Source organism: Artemia sp. Qi Xiang Cuo, chromosome 5, assembly GCF_049724085.1.
Source record: "Artemia sp. Qi Xiang Cuo chromosome 5, ASM4972408v1, whole genome shotgun sequence".
Taxonomy (NCBI): domain Eukaryota; kingdom Metazoa; phylum Arthropoda; class Branchiopoda; order Anostraca; family Artemiidae; genus Artemia; species Artemia sp. Qi Xiang Cuo.
The window spans coordinates 52670748-52687542 of record NC_142798.1 but is presented as its reverse complement, the minus strand read 5'-3'; the positions used below and the strand labels follow the sequence as shown (position 1 = coordinate 52687542).

General features: G+C 35.7%; 1 protein-coding gene across 1 annotated transcript in view; it reads right to left on the bottom strand.

The window, feature by feature from the left end:
- The window catches only part of ppan (Brix domain-containing protein peter pan), a 68369-nt gene that overhangs the window by 48925 nt on the left and 2649 nt on the right, over positions 1-16795 (bottom strand). Inside the window, exon 2 of the mRNA XM_089089700.1 lies at positions 2824-2988. Within this exon, the coding sequence (XP_088945826.1) occupies positions 2824-2988 (165 nt within the window). The remainder of the gene's footprint in view (positions 1-2823; positions 2989-16795) is intronic.

The following is a 16795-nucleotide window of genomic DNA, read 5'->3' as shown; positions in this document are numbered from 1 at the left end:
TCCACGAGCGCTGAATAAGTACAAGCAGCATGAAGGAACCTAGGAACAAGGGAAGTGTAAGGACCCCCTCAACTGTCCCCCGCAATTTACGGGTAACTTAATACCGGCGGGTACTACTTCGCTTGCGGGAGGTTCCTTCCCCTCTTCTGCTAGTTCCCAGTACGCTTCTTAACAATGAGGAATCAAAAAATGGCACTATAAGAATTGAAACTATAGATGGCGTGCCAATCTACCCACGAAAGAAGATGGCGCTGGTGAAAATACCCAGAGAAAAGGGCTTATTCTAAAAATTGGAGAAGGTAATATATACACTACTTGACAAAAAATCTATCTTTGGAGGGTGAACAACAACAGAAAAAGACCTCAAAATAATTCAGAAACTTTTTCCAAGTTACCAGCAAAGATACAAACTCAGACACAATAGCATTGAATATACTATAAATGGCTTGATCCTTGCCCTGTGCACACACACCCCCCCCTGCCGTCTCTCCTACCTTAATGGTTTGAAAAAAATCGTAGGCATGTTGCACCTTTTTGAACCAGAATCCCGCAGAGATTTTCAAACTTTTAAGTAGCTCTCAATGTCTAGGTAGACAGGCCCTTTTTGTACGGTCTGCCCCTCCCACATCAAACTTCTTAGTTGAAAGGTTGGCATATTACACCATATTAAATCGAAGCATACATTGGTTTTAAATCTGTTTGATATGAGGCAGGACGTCGACCCCTTGGTCGATCCTACAACCCCATCTCATCTCTCACTAATATTTTAGCAGAGAAGTAGACATGTTTAACCTTGTTTGAAGCAGAAACAGGCGAAGATTTTCTCTCTGTCCCCCTTGCAAGGGAAAGCAAGAGGGGCATGGAATGACTTTGTGTCTCCATCAATATAGATAGAAAATCTTTGCATGTTTCTGCTTCAAACAAGGTGCAACATTTCTATCTATCTGCTAAAATGTTGGTGGGGCCTCCTAACACCCTTCCTCTCCCAACAAAACATATGTTACTCATTGCCCAGTGAACGAAGCCTGTAAATTCCAGGCCAATCGATCACCCAAGACAAAAAAAAAACCTCCCCTTTCTCCGCTATGAAACCTGTATATAAACAACTGACAAATTGTATAGTTCACAGCCCTTATCCCCATGGGACAGGAGGATCATGTCAAGGGGGATGGTGCAAGGGATTACAGGAGGTCGGGTAGTAAAAACAGGTAATGTAGAAAGAGTTGAGCTGGTTACCTTCCAGTCACTTCTTATGCCCCAAAAAGGGCACTAGAACTTTCAATTTTAAATCGAATGAGACACTTAAAAAGTTTCTATAGCCACCACTTCCATATAAAGTGGTCTAGGGAACAAAAACCACTAATACAAGAGAGGGAAACATGTGGCTCTAATTTTTAGGCACTGACTGTAGATTTTTCTACTAATGGTCCAAAGAATATATTTTGGCAATGGGGCTTTGAAATCGTTATATATCTTAAGCACTTTTGGATATTAAGCTAACTTCAATTGGAAACTACAGTTTGTGTTAATCGAGGCTTCCATTCAAAAGCAGTGACATGGATCGAAGAGAAGGGAGCTTGGAACAAAATATGAAACAAAAGAAATACAAATTCGAGTAATCTGATACCCGAGCTTTATTAGTTAAGACAGACTCACAACTACAAATAAATTAATTTCAAATTTCTCAGCATTTTAAAAGTTTAATACTTTTGATTATGTCTGCTGAAGACGACTTTCGAGAGTACAAACGAAATTTCCATAAGAAGTTCATCTAAGGTTAAAATGTAGTTTAGTCTACAGTTATTCCGTAAAAACATTAAAGATTATCAATAGCTGCTAAGAATTCAACAGTCAGAAGTGGACATGAAATTTTTGCACAAGAGATAGGGGTTTATACTTTGCTCATGATTTTTACGTTTTTTCAAAATTATGTCCCCCTCCTGAAATAAATTACGATACACATCTCTCCCCTCTCATATAAAGCCCTGAATCTCTTCCTAAGATTAGCAACTGAATTGAACACTGGTCTTTTAAAACAAACCAAAACATCATTGCCAATAGAAACAAATCCCCGGAAATATTTTTTGCCCCACAACAAATATTCTACTATAAATTGAAGAAAAATTGTGCTTTTTAGTCACCCCTTTGGGGCCAAGCGAAAAGCAGATTGTCCCTAAACGGGGTGGGAAGAAGCCAAAAGAAAAGAATTAAAGAAAGTTAAAACAGCATCAGAGGCGTGATTTCGTCAAAATCTTGGGGGGGGGGGTGGGAAGTTGGAGCCAATTTTCTCAAATCAAGTGAAAATTACAGTGAAAAACTGAAAAATGATTAATAGGTATATTACCATAGAGGCAAAGATATACTGAAGAAAACAGACCTGTTTCTATGGATACTTGAATTATGCATGCTTATCTTAGTTTTGACAAGATTTTTTGCAGAAAATAAATTTCAAGTGAGGGGGGGGGGACTTGGGTCTGGAGGGGGCAGTTGCCTCCTGTTCTACAGCAAATTATGCTCCTGATCTGCATGGGAGAGGGTAAACAGTTAATTGGGAAAAGAATGGGGTGAAGGAGGACTGTGCGCAGTTGACATGAGATTGCTCTGTGCTGCAGTGACTTGTTAGTAGTAGTAGTAGTACACTGAAAGAAATGACTTTTAATTATTTAAATCATTCTATTGATGCAATTATGATTATGCTGTTGGTGCTCTCACCTAACCTGAATCTAAAAATTCTACTCATTTTCACATAGTTTCCAAGGTTTTTTTTATGATTCATGTGATGTTTTATTTTGTATATTTAGTTTAAGAAATAGAAATTCTGACCTTCAGGTTACTAGCAGTGTTTGGCTCCATCACTTTCCTAATATCTCTCATCAACATTTGTAGGTACCTGCCAACATGGCCTCTGTAGACAATTACTGAGTGAGGAGCGTTTTTTGCTTCTGCTGATTCTCCTTGTGCTTTTCCTTTTTTTGCACGTGTTTTCCTCTGCAAGAAAACATAAAATAATAAACTTAAAATTCTTTACTTCAATAAGAATTTCATCCAAAGATTAAGACCATCTTCGCTGAGGAAATGTATAAGACCATTATGCTGTATAAGACCATAAGCTGCTTCCATTATGTAGACTGACTATCCTTATAACTTATATTGACAGAATGCCAACCAATGTAAATTCAGGGCTGAAGTACAAGAGGAAGAAATGCCACCATGTTAATTAATAATTTTACAGTAGGATAGGGGTGAATATACAAATTTTCCAGTCTGCGATGTGACGTAATAACAACAGTAACTTTTTTTTTAGAAATCACCCATACAATTTCTTAGAAAACACAGGCTTCCAATTATAATTACAATGAAACAAAAATATGCAATAAAGGCAAAACTTTGAATTATGATAGTAAAAACATTAATATATACATACTAATGAAATTCCAAATATTTTGGCTTAGAATCTATTGCCCTTTACTAATAAAAAATTTGAGGAAAAAAAAGTAGACTAAACAGCATATACTAAAAAACACAAAAGATGAGTAAATGCTATGCATCAACAGGAAAAAGAGAGAGAGACAAAAAACATACATCTGATAAACTATAGTTGTTGTTTAGTACAAACAAATGATAATATTTTTATACGTAAAATATATGTTATACGTAAAATACGTAAAATATTTACTCTCAGTTGGTACACTATACCTTACATAAATTTTGAAAAGCTTGTCACACTAAACATTGCAACATTAAAGACAACATTTAAAAAAACAATACTGATATATAATTTATAACAACATGCATGTCAAAAGAACAACTAATGTAACAAAAAATTTTTTCTCAAAATGAACCATAATAAGACCTATTATGGGGCTTTGTAGAGCCTAATCGACTTTTCAAAAACTGTATTGTGATAGCTGTAACTCTTTCTGACAGTAAAGCATTCCAATTCTTCCACACACAGCCAGACAAAGAGTTTTGAACTAATATTTTCTTTGGACATGGTGGGTATTTTTTGCAATGGTGCTGACAGGTACTATTATATTTGGTAAAAGTAAAGAAGTGACTCGGAAAAATATCACCCATGTTCCCAACAATGCGTAATGTATATATTAATTCAGCTCTTTCATGTTCAAACTCAAGACTAGGTATGTTATATATGTCAATTATAGGCTCTGCATTCTCTGGTGGTATGGTAAATATGTCAGGTAAGTTATGAGACTGGTGCCTCTGTTGAACTTTCTCAACTCTAGCTCCATCTCTATTATTAGGAAAATACCAGACTGATGAGCAACAATCAAGTATTGGACATACAGCAGACATATAAAGCGACATCAGTGAACAAAGGTTAAAATTGCAGAATGTGTACCTTATGCATAATAATTGGTAGTTCTCCAATAGGTAATATCTGAAACTTGTTTATGAAACTTGAGATTTGAGTTGAAGCAAACCCTAAGGTCTCAAACATATTCCATGCATGAAATTGATATAGCATCAATGATATGATGATATTATTGAGGGAGTCTACACAAATAGTGCACAGTACTGCACTTGGTTTTCTTAGTACATAATTTGCAACACAGAATATAGCATCAAACAGAATATGCTCCAACAATATTAAACTGCAGTATACTCCATGTAAAAATGTAAGAAAAGACCTGAGATTTCCAGCATTAGCAATAGCATTTATTTGATCAGCTGCACCACAATATTATGTTATATCAAAGGAAAAATAAATTATTGTTGAATTAGACGGTTATCTAAAAGCGGATTAGTATAAATAAAGATGAGAGAGATTATACATTAAATCCTGCTTACAAGGGTTTAATTAAAAAACAAGCCAGAACCTCATATAATCTTAGTAAAGAAGAAGATATGGATACAGTGGGAAATCACCCCCAGAAAACTTTGAAGCTACTGAATAAAATTCAATATCATGAAATGAATTTTAGAATATTACTTATAATTCTGGAAAGTCAGTGTGTTTTTTCCAGATCAGCAAAAAAAACCATTCATTTGCTCAAACCTCGTTACATTAAAAAAAAAAAAAAAAAAAAACCTTTGACCTATTATGATTTTAATTGACTTTATTTGTAATGACCTAGTCTATATGTGAGTATTTTAAATAAAGAGATTTCATTGTTTTTATTAGAATTATTTAACCTAATGAACCTACATCACATTACACAACAGTTTCATCTGGATTGTTCCATTTTTGCAACTTTTGTATGTCTGCTTTATGACATTTGCATAAAAGTGCTCTAATCTGCTTGAAAAATGTAGGTAGGAACCTTTGATTAGGGGAGGGATTTTTAGAAGTATACCACATCCAAGCCTCGTTTAATTTCAAAAGAAAAGAACCTGCATTGCTTGAACTGTGATGACCACATAACTGAAGTCAAACACACTTCCTCAGGACATTTTTTAAACTGTCTTTTTTGGCCAAGGGGTTTGCATGCTTAGAAGTTTCATAGGTAAACAACAAAATAGAAGCCTACTAGTATCTGAACCTACTATTTATGCTTTCTCTAATTACAAATGACGTTTTGGCCTTTAGAAAACATGGGGGGGGACATTATTCCTACTCCTGCTTGTGGTAATTTCTGTTTGTTTAAAAAGTTTGACTTGGTTATGCACTGTAATTTTGGTTCACTTATGGGTTTTATGCTTGAATTACTGCTTCTCTTTGGTTTAATGTAGCTCTTTATGTTTCTTTGAAAACTTTTACTGTTGAAAAAGTTCCTTGAATCTAGTTTATTTTTATTCCTATTATGTTTGTTTTTAGTTGATTGTTTGTCTTTTTTATTGGTAAATAAAAGATTATTTAAAATATTCTTTGCACTTTCCTTCTTAAGAATCAAGAGTTTGGCTTGCTATTCATATCTGGACGAAATTTTCAGCAAATTTTAATAGTAGTTGTGCTAAAGTATTTTGGATAAATAGGTATGAGGAATATTATTTAAATGAATGGATTGAAAATATGCATAATTTTTAGGCTCCAATATGGCTGAAAGAATTCTGACCAGGCAGACAAATATTAACTGACCATCCTTCTGAACATATATTAAAATTTTTAACTTAATTCACTTTTCCATTCTAAAGATATCACATATACACCCTTTTGATGACCTTAGATGCACAAAATATCGTTTCATTTAGCTCAAGATCCCTGTCATCATGCCCTATAAGTTCCAACTAAATACCATTAGGTGTTTCTGAAATATCGCAGATATACCCTTTTGACAATCTTGGATAGCCTACATACAGTGTCTTTTGATTTAGTTCAAGATCCCTAATAACATGCCCAAAAAGTTCCACTGTAATATTCTTAGCTTTTCCTGGGATATTGCAGAGATTTTTTTTTTTAAATATGGATTCACATAATGGCTTTTGATTTATTTTCATATCCCTCTCAACTTTCTCTGAAATTTCGAGTTAATACCCTTTTCTGTTCCTGAGATATTGCATCTATGTCATTTTGACCACCTGGATGCATTAAACTCTTTTGATTTAGTTCAGTTGTAGTAGCAGCAGTCACAGTTGTAGTAGTAGCAGCAGTTGCATGTAGCAACAGTTGCAAGTAATTGCAGTCACAATCAAAAGTAGTTGCAGTGGCAAGCAGCCAAAGTTGCAGATGCAGTCACAAGTATTTGCAGTAGCAGCCACACATAATTGCAGTTTCAAGCAGTCTAAGTCATGGTTGCAAAGTAGTCATGAACACAGTTGCAAGCAGGTGCAGTAGTAGATCTAGTAGCAGTAGTAGTACTAATACCAGTAGCAATACTATTAGCAGCAGCAGCAGTAGTAGAAGTGGTAATAGTAATAGCCCAGAAAGTTTCAACTTAATACCCTCAGCTCTTCCTGAGATATTGCTGATATGCCCTTTTGACAACCTGCACACACGTACTGTATTTTGATTTAGTTAAACACCCCCCTCAGAATTCCCGGAAAGTTTCACCTTAATAATCTTAACCATTCTAGAGATATTACAGATATGTCCGTTTGACAACCTGGATGCACACAGTTTCTTTTGATTTAATTTAATGTCCCTGAAACTTTCAGTTTAATAACCTTAGTCATTCCTGAGATATACCAGATAAGCCCTTTGAAAACCTTGGATGCACATAGTTTATTTTGATTTACTTCAGCATCCCCAACAACATGCTACGAAAGTTCCAAAGCGATGCCCTTAGTTGTTCCTGAGATAATGTACAGACAATCTTTTGACAATCTTGATACACATAGTGTCTTTAGATTTAGTTTTACACCCACCTCAACTTTCCCTGAAAGTTTCAACTTAATACCCTATTTTGTTCCTGAGATATTCCATCTATACCATTTTGACAAGCTGGATGCACTTAAATTCTTTTGATTTAGTTCAATGGTAGTAGCAGTAATAGCCATGAGAGTTACAACTTATACCCTCTGCTGTTCCAGAAATATTACTGGTATACCTTTTTGACAACCAGCATTTTAGTTTTATATTGCCATCAATTTTACCCAGAAGTTTCAACTTAATAGTCTATTCTTTTGTTGAGATATTGTATCTATGCCACTTTGACAACCTGAATGCACTTAAACTTTTTTGATTTAGGTTCAATAGTAGCAGTAGTAGTAGCATGAAAGTTTCAACTTGATACCCTCAACTGATCTGAAGATATTGCTGATACACCCTTTTGACAATCTTCATGCACATAACTTTTTTTGATTTAGTTCAATGTTTCTTAAACAAAATGCTTACTCCAAGGTTCATGAAAGGTTTTGTAAAATTGGTAAAATTGGTAGACAAGCTAAAAGTCTATCATTTCTCGCCATTGAAATTAGTAGACTAATTAATAGAAAACATTGAGCATGGAAAAAAAGAAAACCCTGGAAAACTATCCAGTTTTCAGAGCTTTCACAACCAGGAAACTAACCTATTCAAGGAGCTGAGGATACAGTTTAAGGAAAAATTTGCTAAGGATGCAACTTGTTGCTGATTCTCAAAGTTGAAATTTTCAACCAACAATTCTCATCTGTTTTTATTTCTCTCTGATTCCAGTACTGTTTTTGCCTTCCTCCTGCACATGATGCATCACTTGAGATGGACCTGGTCCTGACTGCATTCATCCTTGTATCCTGCATAAAAATTGACCAGTCTTGTCTCAACCACTTTCCTTACAATTTAATTCATAATAGAATCTTTCCAGAATACCACTGGACTGGAAAACTGCCCAGTTCCAACTTAATACCTTCAGCTCAGTGGCGTATCCAGGATTTGTTTCGGGGGGGGGGGGGGGGGGGGTCAGTCTACCTTTTTATAGCAGTCATGTGAGCAAGAAAATTATCTATCATAGTGCAAGATTTCAGGCGGGGGTATGGGGGGGGGGGGTAGCGAGGTAAAGAAATGAAAAGTACACACTTGTCATGAGTATTTCTAGTTGTAGACTTTTTTTGTTTTAGAATGGATGACAAAATTTTGCCAACAAAGTCAGAATTAAAAAAAAAGTTAGAAGCAGCGAGAGTTTCTGTTTTGGGCGAGTAGATGTTTTGGAACTGCCACGAAGCAGCAGAATTTAGAAAATATAAAAAAAAGAAGTGCATTATTCCTTATATTTGCCAATGGGACCCTTGTTTTAGAGAACCAAATAAATAAAAATAATATTATATCAAAGACAATTGCCCAGAATTTGGTTTTGGAGGGGTGGGGGCCTCAGTCTACCTAATATAGCAGCCATGAAAGAAAGAAATGTATTTATATTAACATTGCTTACAGAGGATGAAGCACAATTAAAGTTTAAAAAACAGAATCAACTGCACTTAAAGAAACAAGCAACAAAAGACGACCTAACCTCTGACAGTAACAGCCGCCGGTCTTTTTCGGCTGCAAATCAATCGAAAACTTGGTCAGCATTGACCTGGGTATCGTGGTTCAGGGTCATGTGAGCTAGTCCATTCAGACGCTCCTCGCCCGTTGAGCTCTGCAGATAGGTTTTTAATCGCTTAAGACAGCTAAAGCTCCTCTCAGCAGAAGCGGTAGTCACTGATAATGTCTGAAAAATCGTCAAAAGCCTTTGAATGCATGGAAAAAATTTTGCATCGCATGACACAAGAGTCGAAGCAACAGTTGATGGTTTCTCAGACATTCCGAGCTATTTCTGTTTCCAAAGGACTAACTCACATTCGAGCGCACGTCTACCCCCGTGAAAACCCTCGTAAACAGCAACAGCGTTCACAAATTCATTAATTTTTAATGACTCGCTGTTAGCTGGCAAAAGCCTTCCGATTTTTGAAAGATGCCTCCTGATGGCGCAAAAATCTTTGATCAAATTCTTCAATAAGTGAAGCAAAGTAAGGTTTGAACAATGACTCGCGATAAAAAAACCTCGATGGACTCATTATCGTTGATGGAGCTTCGGCGAATTGACCTTGGAACACCCGGAGCCACATTTAACTCTTGTGGAAGCTCATAGGCTTTCTGAAAAATTGTTTCAAAATTATTTTGTTTTGACTGCAGTAAATTATCAGAACATAGCTTAACATGCAGACAGCACTCAACTAAGTCTAAATCTTCGGCTTACAGCGCCTTAGAGACAGAGAGCATTATGGCACTTACAAACTCTAGCATAGCCATCGTGAACATAAAACTAAATTTGGTAGCTGCTAAAACCAACGCATTCGCTTTTGAAATAACTTCCGTATCGCACCGTATGCTACCAACTATTTCCTCAAGTACGGAAATAATCGCACAATACAAAGATATAAAAAACTAAAATGCAATCGTGACACTCCACCCATCTCGTTTCGCACAACTTCACAAGCTTCCTCACAGGACTATCGGGACAAACGACAGCAACCACTTCTATAAACATATTCGTTCTTTTTGGTGAGGATGATAAAAATGATATAATCTGCTGTATAGTAGCAAAGGTTGACCTAACAAGTCCTACCCTACCAGTTTTACATTAAGCCAAATTTAAGCTGTGCGATGCACAGTGGGTGTAGATTACATGCGGATATGTTTTCCTAATTTCTGCCTGTGCACCGGAATAGCAGCCTGACATGTTGCTGGCCCCATCAAAACCAACCCCCGCAAATTTCTCCATTTTTAAGCCAAACGCAATGCATTGGCTGATGATTTATGTCGCTACTGCAGAGCCTGTGAGATTTCCGCAAACAGAAAACCCGAGAAACCGCTCTTCAAGTAAAGCACGAGTTTCATATTAGTATGACTACAAGAACTAATTAAGCTTGTCAGCATGTATATCAATAACTGTACAAAGAACCTGAAGAATCCTTTGACGCTATATGCTGATGACTGCAAGCTCCAAGGACTGGCCCAGAACGACCTAAATCTATCAACTATGCAAGAATATCTGGACAGACTATCTAGATGGTCATCGGATTGGTGTCTACAATTCAATGCCTTAAAATGTAAAGTTCTACATCTTGGACGCAATCATCCAAAACTTGCATATCACATAGAAGAGACCCAGCTTGAGGCAGTCAGTGAGGAGAAGGACCTGGGGGCTGTTGTTGACAATGAGCTGAAGTTTCATTGCCACACAAAAGCTCAAGTTGCAAAAGCAAACCAAGCCCTTGGCCTCATAAAGCGAACATTTACCACCAGGAAGTCGGGAGTGATTATAAAACTGTACAAAGTCATGGTCCGTCCTCACCTGGAATTTGGCATGACCCTAACCTTTCCGTCTATAAGATGGATGTGAAAGTACTTGAGTGTCCAAATAAGAGCAACTAAGCTTATCTCTGCATTCCAAGACAAATCTTACAAGGAACGTCTCACCTTACTTAAACTCCCTACCTTAGTAAACCGTAGGAAAAGAGGAGACGTAATAGCAACTCGTAAGTTGCTAGAAAATGACCTATTAAGTCATGTTTTTTCCCTGTCCTTCTCAACTATCACAAGAGGACACACCAAGAAGCTGCAGGCCCCCCGTTGCATCAAGCAAGAGTGCCAATAGTTCTTCTCAGTCCATTCCGTCCCACTCTGGAACAGCCTATCCAAAGCCACCGTCCAATCTAAAACTCTAGATGTCTTCAAGAAAGGAGTTAATCAAGACTGGGCCAATGCTGAATGGAGGCTGAACTGGGATGTCAAATCATAACCTTGAAACACCACCAGCGAGATTTCTACAGGAGGCTCAAAACTACCATATCTCGCTGGACATGCGATTTAAGGTAATTTTCTTTCTTTCCTCTCACGTGACCTTTCCGTTTCAATGCTTAGCTTACACTGGAATTATAGCAGCGTTTGAAACTTTGAATGAACTATCGCCTCTTAGTCCGATTCCTTATTGCAATTCATTCATTGCAGAGAAGCTAGTGCTTATAGCTGCAGGGGTTAAATAGTGAGAAAAATTTTAATTGATTACAGGAGGCGATTGCACGTTTGATGATAAAATAATGATATAAGCTTGCTAGAGAAATGGATAGCCATTTAACAAGAAATGAAAAAAAGAACGGGTGTTGCAAATAACTTAAAAGCGTGAATATTTCGGAACTTACTACATTGGCACTTAAAAAAAATAAGAAAAGAAATTTCAGGGGGGAGGCGGGCCGCTCCGCCCCCCCCCCCCTGGATACGCTACTGCCTCAACTGATCTAAAGATATTGCTGATACACCCTTTTGACAATCTGCATACACGCAACATGTTTTGATTTAGTTCAATGCCCTTAAACAAGATGCTTACTCCAAGGTTCATAAAAGGTTTTGTAAAATTGCTGACACTTTCTCTTGCAAAATTTATTGTCATGGAGCTGATTCCAAAGTTAGCTTTCTTAAATACTTGCCAGCAACAGAAAGATCCTGTAGTCCCCCTCAGCATTCCCTGGAAGTTTCAACCTAATACCCTTAGCCATTCAAGAAATGTTGCAGATACACCCTTTTGACAACCTGGATACACAAAGTTCCTTTAGATTTAAATCAATACCCCCCTCAAAATGCTCTGAAAGTTTGAACTTAATACCTTTGGCCATTCCAGAGATACTACAATATGCCACTTTGAAAACCTTGGATGCACGTATTGTCTTCTGATTTAGTTCAACATCCCAACAACATGCCCTGAAAATTCAAATGTAGTGCCCTTACCTATTCCTGGGATTTTGGATAGGCACCCTTTTGACAATCTGGATACACATAGTACTTTATTTAGTTTTACACCCCCCCCCCAACTTTCCCTGTAAATTTCAACTTAATGCCCTTAAATATTCTTGAGATATTGTAGATATGCAGCTGTAGTGAATCTAATGGTGGCCTACTACAACTCTTTTAATTTGATAATGTTCCCTCCAGAATACCTGATAAAGTGCAATTTTACTATACTTAGTTATCCCAATAACAGAAGCACTGCTTCACTTACTACCCCCCCCCCCCGTGTGTATTTTGACAAAGTTTCAAATTGCAAAATTCAGTGCTATTTTTTTTAGACATTATTTGAAAAAATGCACCTTTAAATTGAAATGGTAGGAAAACAGTTTATATTTGAGTTGCCTAATAAATGATGCTTGAATTTTTATAATAAGTATTTTTGGAATATATTAATCTTGAACAACTTATTTATAAACTAGTTATGTTTTTAACCACTTTTCAATAACTTAACTAGTGGTGGTGACTTCTTTGTGTGATTTCAAAAAATGAAATACCTTTGGGGCCCCTTTAAGGGCTCAAGATTTTCTTTTTAGCCCAAGAAGTGATTATTGAATTATGAAAGAGCATAAAAAAGGCATCAGATAACATTTTCCCTTTAATCTTAGCTAAATTATATGACCCAATACAAATTCACCCTATCTACAGTAGTGTAGATACTTTCAACACCTTCAACAATTCATCATTAGACTTGTCTTTAATCTTTGTTACTACTTTAGTAGCTCTCCTTTGCACCTCTTCTAGCAGCAGTATGTGCCCTGGTGATGCTATACATACTCTTAAGTCAAGCATTGGCCTGGAAAGGGCCTTGTAAAACTTCACATAACATAGGGAGATCTACTGAAAATAGTTCTCTTCAAGAAGCCAAAAGGACAGTTTGCATGTGACACAGGGCGCCGGCAGAGAGTTTTCCAGGGGGGGGGGGGGGGGGCAAACGCCAAAATATCAGTGGAGGTTGGGTGACAGGGAATATATATCAGATTTTTTTTTGTAGGATTAAGTTTATTTTTAATACTTATAGGAAAGAACTCCCAAATAAAAGAGCAATTAAATTGCCTGCAAAATGAAACAAAATACAGTAAATTTTAAACTGCAAGGACTCCTGGCAAAAGGATCAATTTGTTTAATCAATAATATATTTAATTATTATGCATTTGATTTTAAAAGAAAATCAAACTCCAACCAAAATTACAGAAAGATTGCTTCCGCAGATTATAACAAATGTAGATTTGTCTTTATGCAATTTCCTACATCTTAGAATAGTTTACACAAGGAGTAGAGGAATCATCCTGCCTGCATAGATGCCATCTTTTGATTTTATAACAGCCATGTAAAATGTGCCTCTTTCATAACAGGACAATTCTTCCCATCAAACTTAAATCCATTATATATTCAGAAAAAAAAAATAATAATAGAATAACAAAAACCAAATTTAAACTAACTATCCAGCTGTCAAATTAACCCTCTTTCTTTTTATAGTCCTTTCAACTAAATAAAATGAACACGTCTAAAATACCTTTTGCCACAAGAGAATCTTATTAAATAGTTTGCGAAAAACAAACAAACTGGAAGTAAAAGGCAACTTGGACCAATATTCACCAAAACTAAAAATTTAATTCTCATGGCAATTGCTACACTGATACTATTGGCTTTTTATGTTAATTCTAAATATTTAAAATTCTTTCAGTTTGTTGTTACCCACCCAAAACCGAAAATCTGAGAAGATTTTTGAAAAAGGGACCCCCCCCAACAAAAAAAAAAGAAGCAAACAATCTTATTTAAAAGTGCTTTCTTAGATACATCATATCAGAGAACCCTAGCATAGGGGTTTCAAGCTCCAATCTTCAAAATGTGGACGTTTGCATTTTTTTTTCAGAAGAAACATTGTTGATGCATGGTTATTTGTTTTGTTTTTTCACAGGGATGATTGTATCAAACCAAAGGTCCAAAGTAAATTGATTTAAAAGTATCAATAACTATATTTTAGGCTTTCCAGTTGTAAAAGAAGCAATGCAGCATGGTGGCAGTACTGGATTCAACTAAGTTGATTTGCTTTATTTGTAATTACATTATGCTATATTTGGTGATCTGTAATTGCAGATCAGCTATAATGAGGGGGGAGTAATTGTTTAGGGGGGGTAGAGTAGATTCCTAAAAAAGTATATTTTAATACAAAAACCTCTTACTCTTCATGAGGCTTCAGACAAATGTTGAAAGAGTTAGGTGGAGTAGGAATTAATTAAATTGTTTTGCTATACAGCAAAAATATTACATTCCCATTTCTACCAGCACAGAGGTGGAAAAGCCAAGGCAGGTCATCATCAGCCCCATTAGGAAATTCCTCTGGGGTGGCAAATACTTCAAGGAACTTTGTTTTCAGCAATTTTAAAGTTTTATTTTCTTTTTCTATTTCTATGAAGTGCTTCAATGCATTTAAATAAATCTATATAATGTATTTACCAATAAGAAAATCCTATTTTAGAGGTTGTGATGGCTTCAGTTATGTACAAGATGAAAATTTTCACAGAATTTCCATCCACACAAACAATAAAACTTCTGTTCTTCCAACCAAAATTATTTTGTAGTAATATTAACAAGGACTTCTTGCCAAAATTACAATTCATCACCAATTTTTTACATATATTCAAATTTTATCTAAAATTGAAATTGAAAATTTAAACATAGGACAGTACTAATACACATACAATTATTGATTTACACATTTTAGAAGCAATTAACCAAGGATTTAAGGGACAGGTACCTCAAATTATATCTTGGCTAGGCCTGGGTATAATTTGGAAAACAATCAGAAGTTAAATAGAAAAAGAGCTTTTCAACTGAAAGCAAGAAACAGATTTGAAACCAACTGGAAAAGATAATTCTTTATACAAAGCAGGCTGTCTCCTCCTTAGGTCCTTACTGTTTACTGTGAAGTTTGGCTTTTTCCCCAAATTTTAAAGATAATTTACAATTGGAAAGATAAGATTTTTCAAATTACTAAAAATACATTTGTTTAATGAGCAAGGCGTCGAGAAGGGGGCAGTTCCCCTTATATACAAAGCAATTTATATTTGCTTTAAGTTTTAAACTTGCTCCTTACTTTAGTTGAAAACCCTTTTCCATTTGTTTAATTACATTTTATAAAACTGTAAAGTTTTATGAATACCGTACTTTTGGTAACACAGAAAAAACAATTAATATTTCAATGATCTCTGTTTGGATTTTGATGAGAAATCAAACAGTTTGTGATAATGAACTGTAAATATGGAGCAACCCAGCTCAATAGTAACCAAAACTCTAAATTTTGATACCAATTGATATATCAAAAGAATTAGCTTTTTGTGTTAATTCCAAATATATAGCCTAAGTTTCATTAAGTTTAATGTTACCCATCAAAAGCTACAAGCCTGGGAAAATTTGTCTGATTTTCAAAAAAGGGGGAAAGACCCTCTTGAAGTCGTAGAATCTTAATGAAAATCACACCATAAGATTCAGCATATCAAAGAACCCTACTGTAGAGGTTTCAAGCTCATATCTGCAAAAATGTGAAATTTTTTCCAGAAGAAAGATCACAGGTGTGTGTTTATTTATTTGCTTTTTTCCCAGGGGTGATAGTTTTGACCCAGAGGGCCTAGACCAAGGCCATACCCAGGATTTTTTTGCAGAGGGGGTTTTATTCAAAAAAAATTTCATTTTTTTTGGGGGGGGGGGGGGGGGGGTGTTTAAATTTAAAAAAAACTCAAAAAACACATACCAATACAAAATTTGTTTGTATCCGATTTTGTTACTTTTTTACAAGTCAGACAAACATTTTTTGTGGGGGAGGGGTTCAAACCCCCCTCTGGGTACAGCCTTGGCCTAGACTGTTGAGAGATGGTTCATTCTAATGGAAATAAAAAAAATCTAGTTCCCTTTTTAAGTGACAAAAATAATTGGAGGGCAACTAGGCCCCCTCCCATGCCACCTTTTTCCAAAATTGTCCAATCAAAATTTTGAGATAGCTTTTTTCTTCAGCATAGTTGAAAGGCCCAATAACTATGTCTTTAGAGATAAAATGACCCCTTTAGCCCCTGGGGAAAGGTTTTTAATTTATAAAATTTACCCATTGCTATATTTGTTATTGGGAATATGCATACATTTTTTTGGTGGGGAGGAATTTTCTGCTGGGAGGATTTTAAATGGAGAGAATTTTCCATAGAGAGGAAAGTTTCCAGGAGGGGTGATCTTTTCAGGGGAAATTTTACACTTGGTGAATTTTGTGGGGAGTTTTACACTGTGGGGAAGGGGGATTTTTCTGTGGAGGGAGCCAGGTATCCTGACATTATTAAAAAAAACAAGTTTTTTCAACTAAAAGTAAGGAGCAAGATTAAAACTAATTTTTGGATATTTTTATAGATAGTTTTTAACAATATTGACAGTTTTGAATTTGGTTATCAAACACCAAAATATTTAATGCCTTTAGACTCAATTGTTTATAAAAAGTAACACATTATCAAAGTAGTTTGTTCAAAGTAAAACATTAAAACTAAGATTAAGAAAAAAAAAAAAAAATTTATTAATTTTAACTAAGATTAACTAAAAAACATTAAAACTGAGATTAAGAAAATAAAATAAAAATTTAGATACTTTCACATTATCCGGGCCTCCCTAAAAAGCAAG